Below are 18,042 nucleotides of genomic sequence, written 5' to 3'. Positions count from 1 at the left end.
CCTGACACATGGGAATCGGACCTCCTACAACGCTCTTTTGGCTCAACATGCTGTTTGTTGGGTTCACCTGTCCCTGCTTTCCCCTATCAGTGAAATTCTCACTGAACAGGACCTTCCTACCCCTTTCTATCTACAGGAACTAAATCCAGGTATTTCGGTGAAGGAGGGGATGCCCTGCACTCAGGTTTTCCTTAGAATAATAAAGTTCTCTCAGCAGAAAAGACTCATTTTGGGGTCAGAGAAACCTCCTTTACATACAGGAAACGCTTCTGCACCAGTGAGCTCAATGTGGCTTGCGGGCAGCTCTGGGAGCACCATTTATGTAGCTGCCGATAGATTTACCATTTCCTGACAGATGATGTGATTCTGAAATGGCAGCAGAAATATGTGCAGCAAACCCCACCTACCTGCATGCCTCTCTGATGCTGAGCAGTAGGGGGTGACCCCATACCATTTATTTTAAGAGTACGAGTACTGATACTTCTTTTTTTTATTATTTATTTTATAATCAATGTGACTGTCTTCCACGCCTTTTTCTTTTAAATAAGAGAAGGGGGGTTAATTTTGAATTATATTAGGGGTAGGTATTTTTTATATAAACAATATATATATTGTTTATTTTGTATATTATTTACACTTCTCATAAGGGACTTTAATTAAGGTATACAAGGAGTTGTATATATTGTTGTATATACCTGCTTGACATTACCTCCCTGCAGCTGCTCAAGACAGCTCCTTCACAGGCGGTCACCAAGATTTTCAATCTCCTGAAGGGAATATCTGTCTGGAGCAGCCATAGTGAAGTGGAGACATGAAGCGAAGTACCAGATTTCACACTAGTATTCTGCCATTCTGGAGTCGTAGTGCAGGGCTCAGCTTTATAAGACCACTCCAATATGGCTGCTGCACCAGACAGATATTCCCTACAGGACACTGGGAAGCTGAGTGACAGGCAGTACACATAAATCTAGGGAAGTATTGTGAGCTGTGCACTGCCTGTCATCCAGCTTTCCCAGTCTCCTGAAGCTCCATCTCCAGAATTGATGGACTGCTTGTCTTGTCATTGAGTGTGGCAGCTGTGCCATGTGTTTTCCCTGCCTCCACCCCCTGCATTTACTTCTCTCCCCCTGCCAAGGCTCTCTTACCGGGACACGGGCTCTGATGTCTGCCAGACAGTTTTCACATAAGTACTGTCTGGGCTCCTCCAAACACTACAACGCCACTGCTCAGCACGCTAGGTGCCCCTTCTTCCTCCAATCCCCCTCAGCAGGTATCCGATTAGGTATCGGGGTCATTTGCACTAGTACAAGTACTCGTGCAAATGGTATCTGTGCTGGTATCTGGACATCCCTAACATGTAGCATATCATTAAGTGTTTACATTTGCATTATTTCTAGAAAACACTGCCAAGTAGTGAGAAAAGCATAGTGATGCTAGTCTTGTGCAGGGACTTTATAAGGGCGTATATGGCCCCCGCAATGCAGAGCTGTGTGGAGTGTGCCACAATGTATGCCTATGTATGTAGTGCGTACAGAGCAACAGTCAGATGTTCATGCTCTATTATGGCATGCTATAGCAGTCCTACAACAGATATGAAGCAAAAAACATTGCCCTTACTAGGGAACATAGGCCTTGTAGATGTTCTTCATATCTTACCAGAATGATAAACTGTTAGCTGCTCCTATGTTTGGGCAAGGAGAATGCCAAGGATTGCATCAGATGGCATTATCAATACTTCCCAGTGTTCCTTTCTGTGTTTATTGCAGTCAATAGGTGGATGCTTTAGGGTAGGGGCACACGTGCCATATTTTGCTGCTGTATATTTCCATACCCATTGAAGTCAATGGATAGCAAAATATGCTGTTGATATTGCTACTCATTGACTTTAATGGGTAGGAGAATATGCAGCAGCAAAATATGGCACGTGTGACGCCATTTCTGGATAAAAGTTGTTCTTTAGAAATCTTGATGGGCTCTACCGATTTACAGAGCAATATTGTGCTATATTAGAGCCGTTTGCCTTTAAGGAATGTGAAAAAGTTGGGTGGTGGCTGCTGTGGGAACTGTAATGGTGGCCTATCTGATTATAATCTCTTTGGCTGATATTAGTAGTGCTTTCCTTTAGTATGACATACATCATATTCCATGCTGTGGTTCTCCATTCCTATCGTTTACAGGATGGCATTTCTGTGCACACTCCACCTGCTGTCTGTGTTATAAGGCCGGATCATCATCATCTGCCTCTTCTCACTCATGCCCATTGTATTGAATGAATGCAGCCATAGATGAGAAGTGCCAAGGGGGTCTCTGCACCATTTACTGGCTTCCATCTCACAGGGGAACACTTTCCCTGTTGCCATGGTGCCCTCATTCCTATAATAAAACACTCTTCTTGCCCTAGTGTTTGAAACCTGTCTTAACACCACAGCAGGATGTAACAAAGGGGGAAAGCTTTTCTCTCTCTTTTTCAATATCCCCAATGATGCCTAGACGGCTGGCACTGTGCCAGCTGGGAACAGCCACTGCTCTGGAGACAGTCATAGCTAGGAGAGTGAGTCACAGCAGAGGCTGACAAGTGGGGCAGATGTGTGTGCATATGAATAGCTGTCATTCTGTGGCGTGTAGAACAGCAGCGTTGTCTATGACCAGCCAATTACATCCACTTTATTCTATTACTTATCCACCTTTACCTTCTGATGCTTATGTAATTGTATATTGACATGGTTATCTGTTATGTGCAATGTAGATCTGTGCTAAATGTACTCAGCAGCGCCACCATCAGGATATGTGTATATTGAACCAGAACATAAGAGATTTATGCAGATACTGATTTTTGTGCCTTTTATTAACTCTTTTGTGGCTGGCTATATTGTTTTATGTAGCCTTGTCTTGTAAGCTGCTTTAAGTTGTTATATTTCTTACTCTTTCCTACACAGCAACCTTCAGACACACCCAGCACCCCAAAGAGTACAAAGGACCTCCGTGAGATTGCATTTCCTCTGCCTGCTGTGTCCGTGCAGTTAACCCCTCTCAATCTGGCCACATTCAGTTCAGAGAATGTGTTGCGATTATCTGAGTACCCACTCAAAGTAAAGTCTGCACCAACCACCTCATCGTCCACATCACCACCAGAGACTGGTCGGGGGCCAGTGCCTAGAGTGTGTGCCACCGTATCACAATCCCACCGTGGTGAGTTTCCAATGTATAGACACAATGTACGTTGTACAGTGTATCATGTGCTTCATTTATTAGCCACTGGATTGTCCTTGTTATGCCATCAGTTTCTGAATTTTTGTCACATTCTGCTTGTAGACTATATTCTCCATTCTATGGTTCCTAATCACACAGTTCTGCTCTTGATATCCTTATGTTTTTTTCCCTCAAAAGAAGAGCACATAGATGATGCATCATTTCTTCAGGGGGAGGCACGCTTATGCCAACCAACTAAAGCTATAACAGTCACCACTGCATCAGACTCCTCTCATTGGCAGCCAGAAGCAGTGACGAGTTTTGCCAGTTCCAGCCACTCTGAAACAGGTAATCTGAAATCAATGGCCATTTCTACATATGAAGTAAAAGGGGAGTGTGTGTGTACATGTATGTATGTGTGTGTATATATAAATAATGTGTCTGTGTGTGTAAGCTCCAAAGCCACCACACTTCCTGGATATGTTCCCTGTAAACCATCCTACCTGATATGCATGGCTCCTGTGGCCTCTGATATCTTCTCTGGCTGCTTGATATTCTTTTCTATCCTTCTCTCTCCTTGCATGCATACATATCTCAACGATCATTGCTGCTCTGAACAGCAGAGAGGGGTACAGTGTCTGATTGTCTGAGGTTGCACACACCTCCCAGTTCTAAGCACTAAAGGGAGCAGGACTTATCAGTGCAGAGCAAATACCACATACTCAGGAGGGTGGGGGCTGCTTTCAGAGAGAGAGGGGGGGGGTGGCTGGATGATGTCACTCCCTCACTTCATGCATGTAAAGTGACAACCGAAGAGGGAAAGGATGGGCTATGGGTGTAGTTCCCCGGAGTACCTCTTTAAAGGGTCGGTTCACAGGTTGTGAGTGGCATTGCTACATAGGAAGTTAAGGGGTCGATTCATAGGTTGTGAGTGACATTGCTACATAGGAAGTTAAAGGGTGGGTTCACAGGTTTTAAGGGGCATTGCAACATAGTACCAAACCAAAAAATACCAAAAAAGAATGGCTAACAAAAATAAAACAAATTATGTTAAATAGGGAGCTTTTAAGATTAAAAAGGAATGTTGTGTTCATGTTGTGTCATTGTAATCCTGTAGCGTCCTCAAAGTTTTGTGCAGTTTGTACAGTAAAAGGTAGTTCTCCATTTTTGTGAAAGTGCTGAATTATTTTGCTGCACCTTTATTACACTAAACCTAAAACTGGGATGGACATCATTTTGTAAACTGTAGCAATAAGCAGGAGCATAGTCTAACTGTACATTATGTTATTTGGTTAACTCAGGGGATCAGTCACCAGGGTTAGGAGGGCACTTTGGTCACACATTAACAGCCCACTCCAACCAAGAAAACCTTGGCCTCTGGCCACTGACTATACATTTAACAGCAGTAGAGCTGGGCCTAGGACACAGCATCCCAAATGACTCAGTGTGGTTTTCCTATGAGCATAGAGTCATGTCAACATTCTGCACTTTTATAGCACACCTTAGCATTGCAGGTGATCAGACCCTAATACTTGGAGTAGCAAAAAGACCCACTTAGCTCTCCCTACTCCAAGCAGCCAGGTTCTTTTAACCCCTTAAGGACCAAGCGTTTTTCCACTTTCGTTTTTTCCTCCTTACCTTTTAAAAATCATAACCCTTTAAATTTTGCACCTAAAAATCCATATGATGGCTTATTTTTTGCACCACTTTTTCTACTTTGTAATGACATCAGTCATTTTACCCAAAAATCTACGGCGAAACGGAAAAAAAATCATTGTGCGACAAAATTGAAGAAAAAACACAATTTTGTAAATTTTGGGGGCTTCAGTTTCTACGCAGTACATTTTTCGGTAAAAATGACACTTTATTCTGTAGGTCCATACGGTTAACATGATACTAGGGATCGACCGATTATCGGTTTGGCCGATATTATCGGCCGATATTCACGATTTTTGACGTTATCGGTATCGGCAATTACTTTGCCGATAATCCGATAATGTCCCGCCCGCACCGCACGCCGCCCCCATTGCCTCCCCTATCCCCGGTTTAATAATGACCTGTTCCCGGGGTCTGGGGCCCGCGCTACTTCTGGCTCCTGCTGCGTCCTGCGTTACGCTGTGCGCTGCGCAGCGCAGTGACGTCCTCAACGTGACGTCACCGTCAGTGCGCACAGTGACAGCTCAGGACGGGAGCCAGAAGTAACGCGGACCCGGACCCCAGGAACAGGTAATTATAAAACCGGGGATAGGGGAGGCAATAGGGCGGCGTGCGGTGTGGGGGTAGGTGGGGGATTGGCTGGGGGGCAGCGGCGGTGGTTGGGAGGACCCCCGGACAGGCAGGGGGAGAGAAGTGGGTGGCGGCGGCGGTGGTATCTGATTCAGCCAAAGCCGCTGCAGTTCATTGATTTAAAGCGCCTGCTTTAAATCAATGATCTGCAGTGGCTTCTTCGGGGTCGGGGGGGGGGGGTGAAGAAATAGCCGATAACCTGTACCGGAATATCGGTATAAGTTACCGGCTGTCAGCCTGAAAGGCCACAGATTATCGGTATCGGCCCTTAAAAAACAATATCTATTGATCCCTACATGATACCCTACTTATGTAGATTTGATTTTGTCGTACTTCTGAAAAAAATCATAACTACATGCCCGAAAATTTATACATTTAAAATTGTCCTCTTCTGGCCCCTATAATGTTTTTCTTTTTCCACGTACGGGGCCGTATGAGTGCTCATTTTTTGCGCCATGATCTGAAGTTTTAATCGGTACCATTTTGATCGTTATTATTCATTTAATCGGTATTATTTTGATCAGAATTTTTGATCGCTTTTTATTCCTTTTTTTATGACCAAAAATACGCAATTTTGGACTTTAGAATTTTTTTACGTGTACGCCATTGACTGTGCAGTTTAATTTACAATATATTTTTATAGTATAGTTCGGACATTTATGCATGTAGTGATACCACATGTTTATTTTTATTAAGTTTTATATATTTTTTATGTGGAATTTGGGAAAAGGGGGATGATTTAAACAGAAGGGGTTAATTTGTGTGGTTTTTAAACTTTAAAAAAAAAAAAAGTTTAAAAACAGGATAAAGGCACCTTTAGACGCCGCTGTCAACTTTGACAGCAGCGATTTAAAGGGTTAATAGCCGACCGTGGCAATCACCGCATGTCTGCTATTAATGCCAGCTCTCAGCTACAGGAATCAGCTGGGGGCCGGCCGGTATGACGCGGGCTCGAGTCAGGAGCCTGCGTCATACCCAGTTAACGGCCATTGGACGAGCATAGACGTCCATGGTCGTTATTGGGTTCATCTAGTTTTAGACAAAACCCTAAAATTGGTAAATACAGTACATTTTTCTTGCAGAAACTCCCTGGCACCTCCTTAAATTATATAAGGGTCTATTCAAAAGTAATATTAATATTTAAAGTAATATTAATTGAAATAATTGGTACCTTCTGTCTTCTCATACACACTTTGGGGGACATGTATCAAAGATTTTACCCCTGTTTTGTGTGTATTTTTTTGCGCAAAATTTTGCGCAAGCCCATTTTTTTGCGCACGTTTTGGTAGAGCATGTCCTCCAGATGTGGCTGAATCAGGGTACCTTTGAGTGACATCTATAGTACACATGGATTTATTACCTGCGTTCTTTTCCTTTGCACCAAAAATCTTTAACTGCACGTAGCAATCCTTTCTATTTCTGAAGGAAAGTTCTACTAAGGAACCACCAGAATGTTTTCACTTTCCTATCTCAATTCCTCCTTTGGTTTGCTTTATATTGCTTTTTACTCCTTGGTTATTCCAAAGCACTTTTAAAATAATTTGCATATAGAATATTTGTTTCCAGTTCAGTTATTCATTAGATCACTTGTATATTGTTATTTTATGATCCAACAATTTAATACATTTACATAGGAAATGTTTGATTACTTATCATTGAACAAGATCCGTCACATTAAAATAGCTTTGTAATCCACTTAACACTGTAGATCATTCTCCTTTTATTTTTACAATTTACTGCTTTCCGTTATACTTTTCCCCAGCGCCCGGTAAGATGGTGGCTATCACTGATAGCCAGCCATCTTACCATGCGACCACGGGGGGTTTCATCTCCTCCCCCGCCCCCCAGCGATCGCTGCTATCAGCTAGTCAAGTCTGACTAGCTGATAGCAGCGTTTCGCTATGAGAATACTTAGCAGCGCGGTGTGTGAGTCCCGATCACGGGGATCGGGACACACACCGCTCTGCTAAGTGTCCCTTACCCGTCCCCCGGCGTCACTTACCCGGCCATGCGGTGTCCCGAGCGGTCCCGATGCGAGCGGCGTCCTCACGTGGTCCTGGAGGTGGTGCGTCCCCGGTGGTGAGTTTGCAGCAGCAGGGCGGCATCTTCATTGGCAGCAGTGAGATCGCCATAAAGCGATCTCACTGCTGCCTCTGGGAGTTTCAAAACTGCAACTCCCAGCATGCCCAGACAGCCTTTGGCTTTCTGGGCATGCTGGGAGTTGTAGTTTTGCAACATCTGGAGGGCCACAGTTTGGAGACCACTGTATAATGGTCTCCAATCTGTGCTCTTCCAGATGTTCCAAAATTACAAATCTCAGCATGCCCACTCTGTCGAGGCATGCTGGGAGTTGTACTTCTGTAACATCTGGAAGAGCACAGATTGGAGACCATTATACAGTGGTCTACAAACTGTGGACCTCCAGCTGTTGCAAAACTACAACTCCCAGCATGCCCAGACTGCCCAAGCATGCTGGGAGTTGTAGTTCGTCAACATCTGACCCTTCAGATATTGCCGAAATACAACTTCCAGCATGTCTGGCCATGCTGGGAATTATAGTTTTGCAACAGCTGGAGGCACGCTAGTTGGGAAACATTGTTGGTTTCCTAACTCTTTTTCCCAACCCGTGTGCCTCCAGCTGTGTCTCCAAACTATAACGCCCAGCATGCACTGACAGACCATGCATGCTGGGAATTGAAGTTGTGCAACAGCTGGAGGCACACTGGTTTGGAAACACTAAGTTTAGTAAAAAAAACTTTCAAGTGTTTTGCAACCAGTGTGCCTTCAGCTGTTGCATAACTACAACCCTCAGCATGCACGGACTGCCAAAGGGCATGCTGGGAGTTGTAGCAGTAGCATGTCCTTCTGCTGTCACTGCATGCTGAGATTTGAAGTTTTTGCAACAGCTGAAGGCACACTGGTTGCGAAACACTGAGTCTGTTTCCGTGTTTCGCAATCAGTGTGTCTCCAGCTGTTGCAAAACTACAACTCCCAGCATGCACGGACAGCCAAAGGGCATGCTCGGAGTTGTAGTTTTGCAACAGCTGGATGTTTCCCCCCCCCTCCCCCCATTGTGAATGGACAGGGTACACTCACATGGGCAGAGGTTTACAGGGAGTGCTGCAAGATTGAGATGCAGCAAACTCGCTGTCAACCCCCGCCCGTGTGAGTGTACCCTAAAAACACTACACTACACTACACTTAAATAAAATAGTAAAAAACACTATATATACACATACCGCTACACAGCCCCCCTCCCCAATAAATATGAACAACGTCTGGTACGGCACTGTTTCCAAAATGGAGCCTCCAGCTGTTGCAAAACAACAACTCCCAGTATTGCCCAGCCATTGACTGTCCAGGCATGTTGGGAGTTTTGCAACAGCTGGAGACACCCTGTTTGGGAAACACTGGCATAGAATACCCCTATGTCCACCCCTATGCAAAACCCTAATTTAGGCCTCAAATGCGCATGGCGGTCTCTCACTTTGGAGCCCTGTCGTATTTCAAGGCAACATTTTAGGTCACATATGGGGTATCGCCGTACTCTGGAGAAATTGCCTTACAGATTTTGGGGGGCTTTTTCTCCTTTTACCCATTATGAAAAGGAACAGTTGGAGTCTACACCAGTATGTTAGTGTATAAAAATAAAATTATTTACATTGACATGCAGGTGTTGCCGCATACTTTACATTTTCACAAGAGGTAAATGGGACACAATTCACAAGAGGTAAATGGGACACAATTTAGCCAGAGTACGGAGATACCACATATGTGGGCGCAAAGTGCTCTGCGGGCGCACAACAAGGCCCATAAGGTACAGTGCACCATGTACATTTGAGGTGATTTGCACAGGGGGGTCACAGATAGTAAATGAAGAATAAGGACATTGGTATAATTGATGTGTTATAATTGGGTGCAAAAAGTGTTATTATTGTGAGATTAAAACTCTACATAATGAAGAAAAAAATTCTAAAACTAATAACGAGGACAAAACTTACTGTTTAGGTGCAGATACGCTGCAGACAAAGCTCCTACTAAATAGAGCTGCGGTGTACCTTTATGCTCTGAGGAGAATTCTAAATTTAAACGCAATTCAAGAAAGTAGCTGCGCAAGAATGATAAATTTAACACAGCTGCGCCAAATTTACACAACAGGCAGAGGGGTAAAAAACTTCTATTATACACTGGAAATGATACATGTCCCCCTTTGATTCTTGTTTTCAATCCAGTCATTGAGAACAAGTGGACAAAGAGCATTTACCTAGCTGCAGTCTGCCCCACAGCCAAACCTATGGAGACCCGGTAATCGTAAACTAGCCCTCATGTCAATGACATCAGCTAAACAAAATGCTAAAGGTAAAGCCACACAGCTTAAAAATATAAAAAGCACGGGGGGAAAAAACACAGAAATTTGTGGTAAAATGATGTGATTTTGTCCAGCTTTGCTTAGTATCTGATAAGTGTTGACCAACACAACCTTTCATAAACGTTTAGTTATTATAGTGCATTTGAATGCTTTATGTGTTTGCTACACGATTTCTCTTACTACCCTCAGTCTCTTGCCTTCTTAGTAATTCTTACCCTCTCTTGATTTTAGCTTGTAGCTCCAGGCCACCTCTTCTTCCAGAACCAAGTGTCCAGCCCAGCAAGCCAGAGGGTACACAAAACAAGTCGAGGGTCCACCCACATGTGCCAAAGCTCTTTATTCCCTCCTCAGGTGTTTCCAAATTCCCTCCAGAAATTACAGTAACCCCTCCAACGCCAACCCTCCTTTCTCCCAAAGGCAGCATCTCGGAGGAAACCAAACAAAAACTAAAGGTAAGGAAAGAGGAAATTTTGGGAAAATGTTATCCATTAGCATCCAGATTTATGAGATTGGGGTCAATGGAAAGGCAGGTAGTGATGCACCTAGTCGGTTCTGCTTATATCTCTTCTCCCCACAGTCTGTAATCCTATCTTCTCAGTCTGCTGCCAATGTCAAGAAGGAGACTTTGTGCCAGCCAGCTCTTGAGATCCTAGACACCTCAAGCCAAGAGTCGTCCCTGGAAAGTGACACAGATGAGGATGATGACTACATGGACATATGAAGATTCTTTATATCTGCCAGCTGAAGACTCTGCATCTGATTCCTACCAGATTGTGTGCTTGCATGCTACAGCTCCCGGCATGTGGATTGCTTTTGCTGCCAATAGCCAAACCATTGTATTACAGTATGCCAGTTGTATACACAGGCCCAGATGACTGTGGGTTGAGGAGCACTAAAAACTTTACTTTAAACCCAAAAGGTCATGTAGCGAATACAATTGATCAGATTATGGTCCGGACCCTGAGGTTCACAGCTGATTTTTGGAAAACAACTATCCTGCGGCTCCACCCTTGGTGCTGAAATCTGGACTTTTGTATTGGTTGGGTGGATGGAGCTCACAGGCTTTGCCTTCTTTTAAGGTCCATGTTTTTTTATTACAGAATGTGATGTTTGTAAAATAAGAGATGTGTACAGGAAATGAAATTTGACATGAATAACAGAACTCCAAATGAGAATATAAATGTTGCACATTTTTGTAAAAAAAAAAAAAAAAAAGAAAAAGAAAATAAAACAGTTATATAATTTTCATAAGTGTCTCATGGCTTCAGCGTCACCAAAGAAAGTGGACTGGGGTATAGCACAAAGGATGTGAATGAGGCATACAGTTATGTTTTATTAAGTGAACATCATATTAAGAACATTGTCGTCAATACCCTTTACCCCAAAATGTATGCTTCGATTCTTCTTTGCATTTTTATGCCAAATGTCTATATCTCCCTACTATACACTAGCCAGTTAACTTTTTTTATTTGTTTATTATAGTTTTACAGCATTTTTTTCTACTATATTGGGGTAAGAGGGACACACATACTGTACTCCCTATGCAGATCACTGATAATAGTGATATAATAATAACCAGTACTATGCATGTGGGAAGATGTAGAGAAGACACGGATCACATCTTCTCTTCATGGCATCTATCTCCAGCAACCACAGGGAATCCCCATGACATTTCTGTGCCAACCACTAGAGGCAGCATTTACTGCACTAGGTGACACAGTGTCCAGCATAAGTGTTGTGTTATCAAGGCTTTCACAGACAGCAAATTGGTCACTACAAGGTCTACTAGGCCAGATCTAGCAGTACATAGGTGTTCATGCAAAGTAGCCAACCTTTCTCTCTGGTGCTACCTGGTGTAAGATTTACTCCTCTACTTTGCATATTATTTTTTCCAGCAGAGCCTTCATAGCTTATTTAAAAATAAAAAATAAAACATTTAGTGCATCCGTCATGTGAATCAGCCTTGTATCGACACAGCCTAGCGGGGATTAGTGTCATCATTTAAGACATACTTTTTGTGATTTTGGTGGCTTTGTAGCTGGTCCACAAGTGTCAGAAAGGCACAGCCTGGAGTCCATAATGCCCCAGTGCCCCAACGCCACTCACCTCTGATGTCATACACACTCTTCCTGTTGATTGACACACAGGACTCGTCTTCCAGCGGTGGCCCTGTGTAGATTCTCCTTGCGCCATCAAACTTATTGTGCATCGACTCAATACTCATCCACAGCACGTGTGAGCAAACTACACAGGGCCATCACTGGCAGCCGAGCTCTGTGTGTCAGTCCACAGGAGAAGCAAGCATGAAGTCAGAGGAGAGATTCCTTGTTGCCCCAGGGCATAGCGGACCCTGAACCATGCCTTTCTAACACATTTTATACAGAATAAAGCCACCAAAACCACTTATAAAAGGTATGCCTTGAATGATCCCTGATCCATGCTAGACTGGGTCTGCAGGGGTAATTCACATGACAGATACACTTTAGGGGTTCCTTTACACGGGCGGATTTACACAGCAGACTCCCATTGAAGTCAGTGTAAAATCTGTTGTGGCTGAAACTTGCAGTAGGAAACTAGCTGTTAACATGTGAACGTACCCTAAATTGTTTCTGTGCTTTGTACCCATTGCTGTTTTTTGCTACAAATGATGACCAAAATGTTATTTGTGAAAGGCTGCACAGAGAGAAGTATAATGGAAACTTGTACCTTTTTATAGGTTTTGGAGCCCCTCTTTGGTTTTGGCCAATTTCTAGCATTTTGGTCAGGATTTGTTTGCATTAGTATTTGTAAGCTAAAACTAAGCATAGATCCAAAATATGGAAGAAATAAAATAGCTTATAATATTGTTCCCTATATTTTTCCCGTAGAGCTTTCATAGCTTATTAATAAAAGAAGAAAAAAAAATGTCCATCCGTCATGTGAATTGGCCGTTTGCTTACAAATACTGACTGACCCAAAGCTTAGTAGCCCTTTAGATGGACATGTATAAGAACTACATCTGCATGACACCAGATTGTATCAATACAGAAAGATAGATTACATAGAATAGATAGATAAGATATATAGATTAGATAGATAAAATAGATTACATAGATGATTAGATAGATGCAAAAAGCTGTACATTTCTACAGCTAATCATTTAACCTAATGGATAAAGAGAACATTTTAAAAGATCAACAGTGACATGTACATCTGAATACAAAATGTTCACAGGAAGGTTAAATAAACCTGTTGGTACCAGGAACAACACCAGCATCAGACATTTAGTGTCAGTGGGATGTTTCTTGCCATATTTAGCTGCATATTAGAACTAGAAGCCTATGGATATTGCATACTATATCTATACTACACTATACATGTCTGACATAGGCCAAAATGTGTTGTGTCAACAGAGGCTTAGCCTCAACAATAGGGCACAGAAAACCAAAATTGGAGTCGGTAGGATTAAACAGTGAAGATCTCCATTCGCTTTAGTGAAAAGTCGGCCAACCCTGCTGATTTTGGCGGGACCTGCCAACTCTCTTCCGTGATAGATGATGCTAGGGGAGACAAAGATCGGGCATGTTGTTGTTTTATCTACCTGGCCCTTTTGTTTTCTAACAGTCTTGCAGTGCAGAGCTAAATGTTAATGTGTATGGGATGTACAGGAGAGAGAACGGTCACAGAATGAACCTCCGGCTTTCAGCATTGAAAGTATATAGGCAACATTACAGAGGGTAAGGAGCTCACTTGTGCTGCTTCTGTGCACTAGACATTGGTAAAGAACTTTTGTATGGGAAATGGCCAGGGCACTCTCTATGTTGCTTCTTTTATTATAAAACCCAGTTAACCCTTTTATTTGTGAGTGGATATCAGCAGAGAAAATAAAAGAACATTAAGCTGGACTCACATACTGCATTTGAATGGAACTCACAGAAATCCTTGTTCTTGCCACCAAAGCCCCCTCGTTCTGATGAATGGACCATATTTTTACCCACAGAACTTTATGCAACAAAATCTTGTGTGTAAATCCATCCTTCTAGAAGCAACCCATCCTGTCCCCTGCTGGGACCCAATGATAATTGTTGCTAAAAACTTTAACCTGTTCCCAACAAGGGCTATAAAGTCATTCTATTATAGAGCAGGATTTGTGCCTATATCTGTGAGAAATATCCTACAAAGTCTTGCCAATCAATATATTAATCACAAATGTAATAAGGAAATATGATTATACTTGGCTGAAAGAAATACCCAATAGAACACAACTGGATTGGAACCCCCCCCCCCCCTCCCCACCCAAATCCCCCCTTAATAAAACATACACACAAGACAAATTACAACCATGTGGACTGTTGGGGGAACATCACACAGTGTAGGACAGCAGCACATTATTAGAATGTAATAATCTATATATTATCTGGTAACAATAAAAACAATACTCTATAGCTGCAATGCAATAGTGCAGGTAACCGCCATATAGTGATGGTATAGTAATGCTAACAGAGCAACACAACCAATATCAATACAGACCCAGCAGTATGGAATACTGTATCCAAGATGTTCCCCCACGTCACATTTCTCAGGAGTTTGAGGTGGGGGAACCTCTTGGATACAGTATTCCATACTGCTGGGTCTGTATTGATATTGGTTATATCTGTGCCTGATGTGTTGCTCTGTGTCAGCACTGATGGTGGTTCTCTCAATAGAGGAACATTTTCCCCCCATAACTGGAGCTGCTTTATAACCATTAAAACAGCACATTCACAGAATTCCTAAGAAGTGTCAGGCAGTTGTATCTGATAGAAACAGAAGCCATGAAAATATGCGGTATATTACCTAACCTGCTATATGATGTTGTTCAATTATGAGCTTCTGCAACAAATCTGGTATATACCCTAGAGCAGTATTATTACAAGCACACCTAGGTACTAGATACTGTAATCCAATGTAAGAAAAGGGGGCTGGCTGGATGGATTATGTGGTCTTTTCCTGCTTAGCATATAGATATTGCTCAGCTTGCTTTAACATTTTATCCTACTTGAAGCAGACATAAGAAGATGGATAGACTTGGGCTTTACAGTGATTCATATTTAAAGGGGTACTCCAGTGGAAAACTATTTTTTTTTTTTTATTAACTGGTGCCAGAAAGTTAAACAGATTTGTAAATTACTTCTATATAAAAATCTTAATCCTTCCAGTACTTATCAGCTGCTGTATATTACAGAGGAAGTTCTTTTCTTTTTGAATTTCTTTTCTGTCTGACCACAGTGCTCTCTGCTGACACCTCTGTCCATGTCAGGAACTGTCTGAACAGTTCATGAAATAGACTGAGGTGTCAGCAGAGAGCACTGTGGTGATTTTTAAATTGAAGTAATTTACAAATCTGTTTAACTTCCTGGCACCGGTTGATTTAAAAAAATAATTGTTTTCCACTGGAGTACCCCTTTATTGTCACTCTCAAGTTATATATTTTTATTCTGCAGTTGGACCACTAGGTGGCACATGATAGTCTTGAAATTCAATGATGTAATGCTTCTAGATCAGGGGTCTCAAACTATCTATCCCCTACCCCCCTGTGGTAATAGCATGGGCTGATGGATGATGGGGGTGCTACTGCTGGGGGGAGCATTAGACAGCAGTTTCCCCACATTAGGTAGCATAGATTCCCCACATTATGTAGCATAGATTCCCCACATTAGGTACCATAGATGTGGGTACAGATGTACCTGCAACTGGATGTACTCAAGGGAGCAGAGGCTTAACTTGTAGCTTCTGGGCCCTGATGCAAAATCTGCAACAGGGCCCCATGTGCCAACTATAATACTGCTGCTTTGGAGCCCCCTTAGGCACCAGGGCCCCAGTGCGACTACTACCTCTGTACTCCCTATAGCTATGTTCATGCAAGGGAGACAGAGCATGGAAAGCTGCCAAAGATGAGCTCCTCACTAAGATGACCAAACCAAGAAAAGAGAATTGCCTATTATCTGTTGTGAATCAAGAACCATGTGTCATAATACAGCACCCACACAATTCTATGGGTCTATACTAGGGGGAGTATGTGCCTCTAATTTTACACTGAGCCATATGGAGTTTTTTTTTTTTTTTTATAGGTGTTCTCCAGATATATTTTTTCTAAGACTACTTTCATTCAGATAGGATCTGCCCGGGATTTTCTATGTGGATTCTATGAGGGCATTTTTTACATGACAAAGACATTAGAATGCATGTAGACACAGAAATATGCTCACTGTGGACATACATGCCATGTGATCTCTACTGCGGAAAGGCCGCAGCATTTTCACTGTGTATGAAAGTATCCTTTTGCACTATGACTAAGGGTGAATAACCTGAAACACTTCATTTGCACTGACTGCTTTGTACTTTTATTCTTTTACCACTGGATTTAAGAAATCATCTTGCATTGTACCTCCTTGTAATTGCCTCCTGCCAGAGAATGCTATTGGTAAGTCCTTGCACTGGCGGAAACGGTGGAATTTCTGTGCTTCCTCTCAGATTGCTTTCTGCCAAACTGGCAGCAGATTTTTAGATTCCTTGCGGAAAGTGCATGGAGTTTGTGCTGAAGTTATTCAGAATTTCTTGCGTTCAACACACAGATTCCGGATGGAATTCAGAGTCCCATTGACTTCAATGGATGCTGCTGAGGAATTCTGCACTGACAAGTTCAATGTTTTCGCAGAATTTCTGCAGCAAAAAATTTGCCACGTGAATAGGACAGCGAAAATTCCACTCACCACAATGTTAACTTCAAGTAGCAGAATTTCCAAGCTTAATCTTTCCTCCAGATTTTGCATGGAAATTCTACCGTGTGAGCATAGCCTCAGGGTGCATTCACTCCGACAGGATTCGCTGCAGATTTGAAGTTGTAACCACAATTGTGGATCTTACAGGGCAATTCTGTATTTTTGATTACCTTGTAAAATCTACAACTGCAGATCCACAACTATAAAATTCACAGCAGAACCAGGGTGCGTGTGTGAATGCACCCTTAAAGGGTGGTCATCGTGTTTTCCCGTTTTTAACTTACCCTATTTGTTTTGTTTCAGTTCTATTCTTGTTGTTTAGGCGACTCTATTTCTGTTCTTTGTTGTCTTTTTATTCCCCACTTTGTTTTCCTATCTTTGTTTCCATTTCCTGTTTCTTGCTGTGCTGATAACTACAAATCCCAGCATGCCACATGAATTGCTGGTTTGGGGTGGCTCCTTTTTTTATTTTAATGTTTGTTCCGCCCTTTACCCATCCTACTATTTTCCCGGGTCAGTCCCCTTATTCACAGCACACTAATATAATCAGCCCTGGTTGGGATACACTGTCATACACACACACACACACACACACAAAAGGGACTACAACTCCCAGCATGTGTCATTCAGGAGTCTTCAGTCTGTGGTATAACACCAGCATGCTGCCTCTGTAGTCTCCTGGGGGTTGTAGTTCACCACACCTCTGTAGTGCATACACCAGTGTTTCCCAACCAGGGTGCCTCCAGGTGTTGCAAAACTACAACTCCCAGCATGCCCTGACAGCCTTTGGGCATGCTAGGAGTTGTAGTTTTGCAACAGCTGGAGGCACAATGGTTGTGAAACACTGGTGTAACATGATGTGTATGCTGAATAGGCTAGAACAGTGTTTCCTAACCAGTGTGCCTCCAGCTGTTGCAAATCTACAACTCCCAGCATGCCCAAAGTCTGTCAGGGCGTGCTGAAAGTTGTTTTGCAACAGCTGGAGGCACACTGGTTTGTAAACACTAGCATACACACACAACAGGGACTACAACTCCCAGCATGTGTCATTCAGGAGTCCCCTCCCCCTTCACATATAGGGGGAGATTTATCAAAACCTGTGCAGAGGAAAACTTGCCCAGTTGCCCATAGCAACCAATCAGCTTGCTGCTTTCATTTTTATGAAGGCCTGTGAAAAATGAAAGAAGCAATCTGATTGGTTGCTATGGGCAACTGGGCAAGTTTTCCTCTGCACAGGTTTTGATAAATCTCCCCCATAGAGATCATTCCCAGTATGAGATTTATTCCTCTGCAGTCCATACATCTCCAGCCCGTGCACCTTCTCATCCTCCCCTTCAGATAACACTTATCTTCTCTGTGAGGTCCTTCTCCTGTGCAGACCTGCGTCCTTAGAATACAGAGCAGGGGGAGGGGGGGGGGGGGGTGAGGAGCTGTGTACTCAGCTGGATGAGATGAGGG

General features: G+C 42.9%; 1 protein-coding gene across 8 annotated transcripts in view; it reads left to right on the top strand.

The window, feature by feature from the left end:
* The window catches only part of CABIN1 (calcineurin binding protein 1), a 203,796-nt gene extending 192,706 nt beyond the window's left edge, over positions 1-11,090 (top strand). For 6 of the 8 annotated variants that reach the window (XM_056531139.1, XM_056531153.1, XM_056531173.1 and 3 more), the window contains exons 34-37: positions 2,937-3,189; positions 3,388-3,537; positions 10,076-10,296; positions 10,422-11,090. In XM_056531139.1, the coding sequence (XP_056387114.1) occupies positions 2,937-3,189; positions 3,388-3,537; positions 10,076-10,296; positions 10,422-10,565 (768 nt within the window). In that variant the 3' untranslated portion in view covers positions 10,566-11,090. Of the gene's footprint in view, positions 1-1,397; positions 1,680-2,936; positions 3,190-3,387; positions 3,538-10,075; positions 10,297-10,421 lie in introns of those variants that run through there. The other 2 variants (XM_056531167.1, XM_056531178.1) reach the window with 2 other exon arrangements.
* Positions 11,091-18,042: the final 6,952 nt, after the last annotated feature.

This window comes from Hyla sarda, chromosome 1, assembly GCF_029499605.1.
Source record: "Hyla sarda isolate aHylSar1 chromosome 1, aHylSar1.hap1, whole genome shotgun sequence".
NCBI classification, from domain to species: Eukaryota; Metazoa; Chordata; class Amphibia; order Anura; family Hylidae; genus Hyla; species Hyla sarda.
Note: the sequence above shows the minus strand (reverse complement) of the source record. Positions and strands in the feature narration are given on the sequence as shown.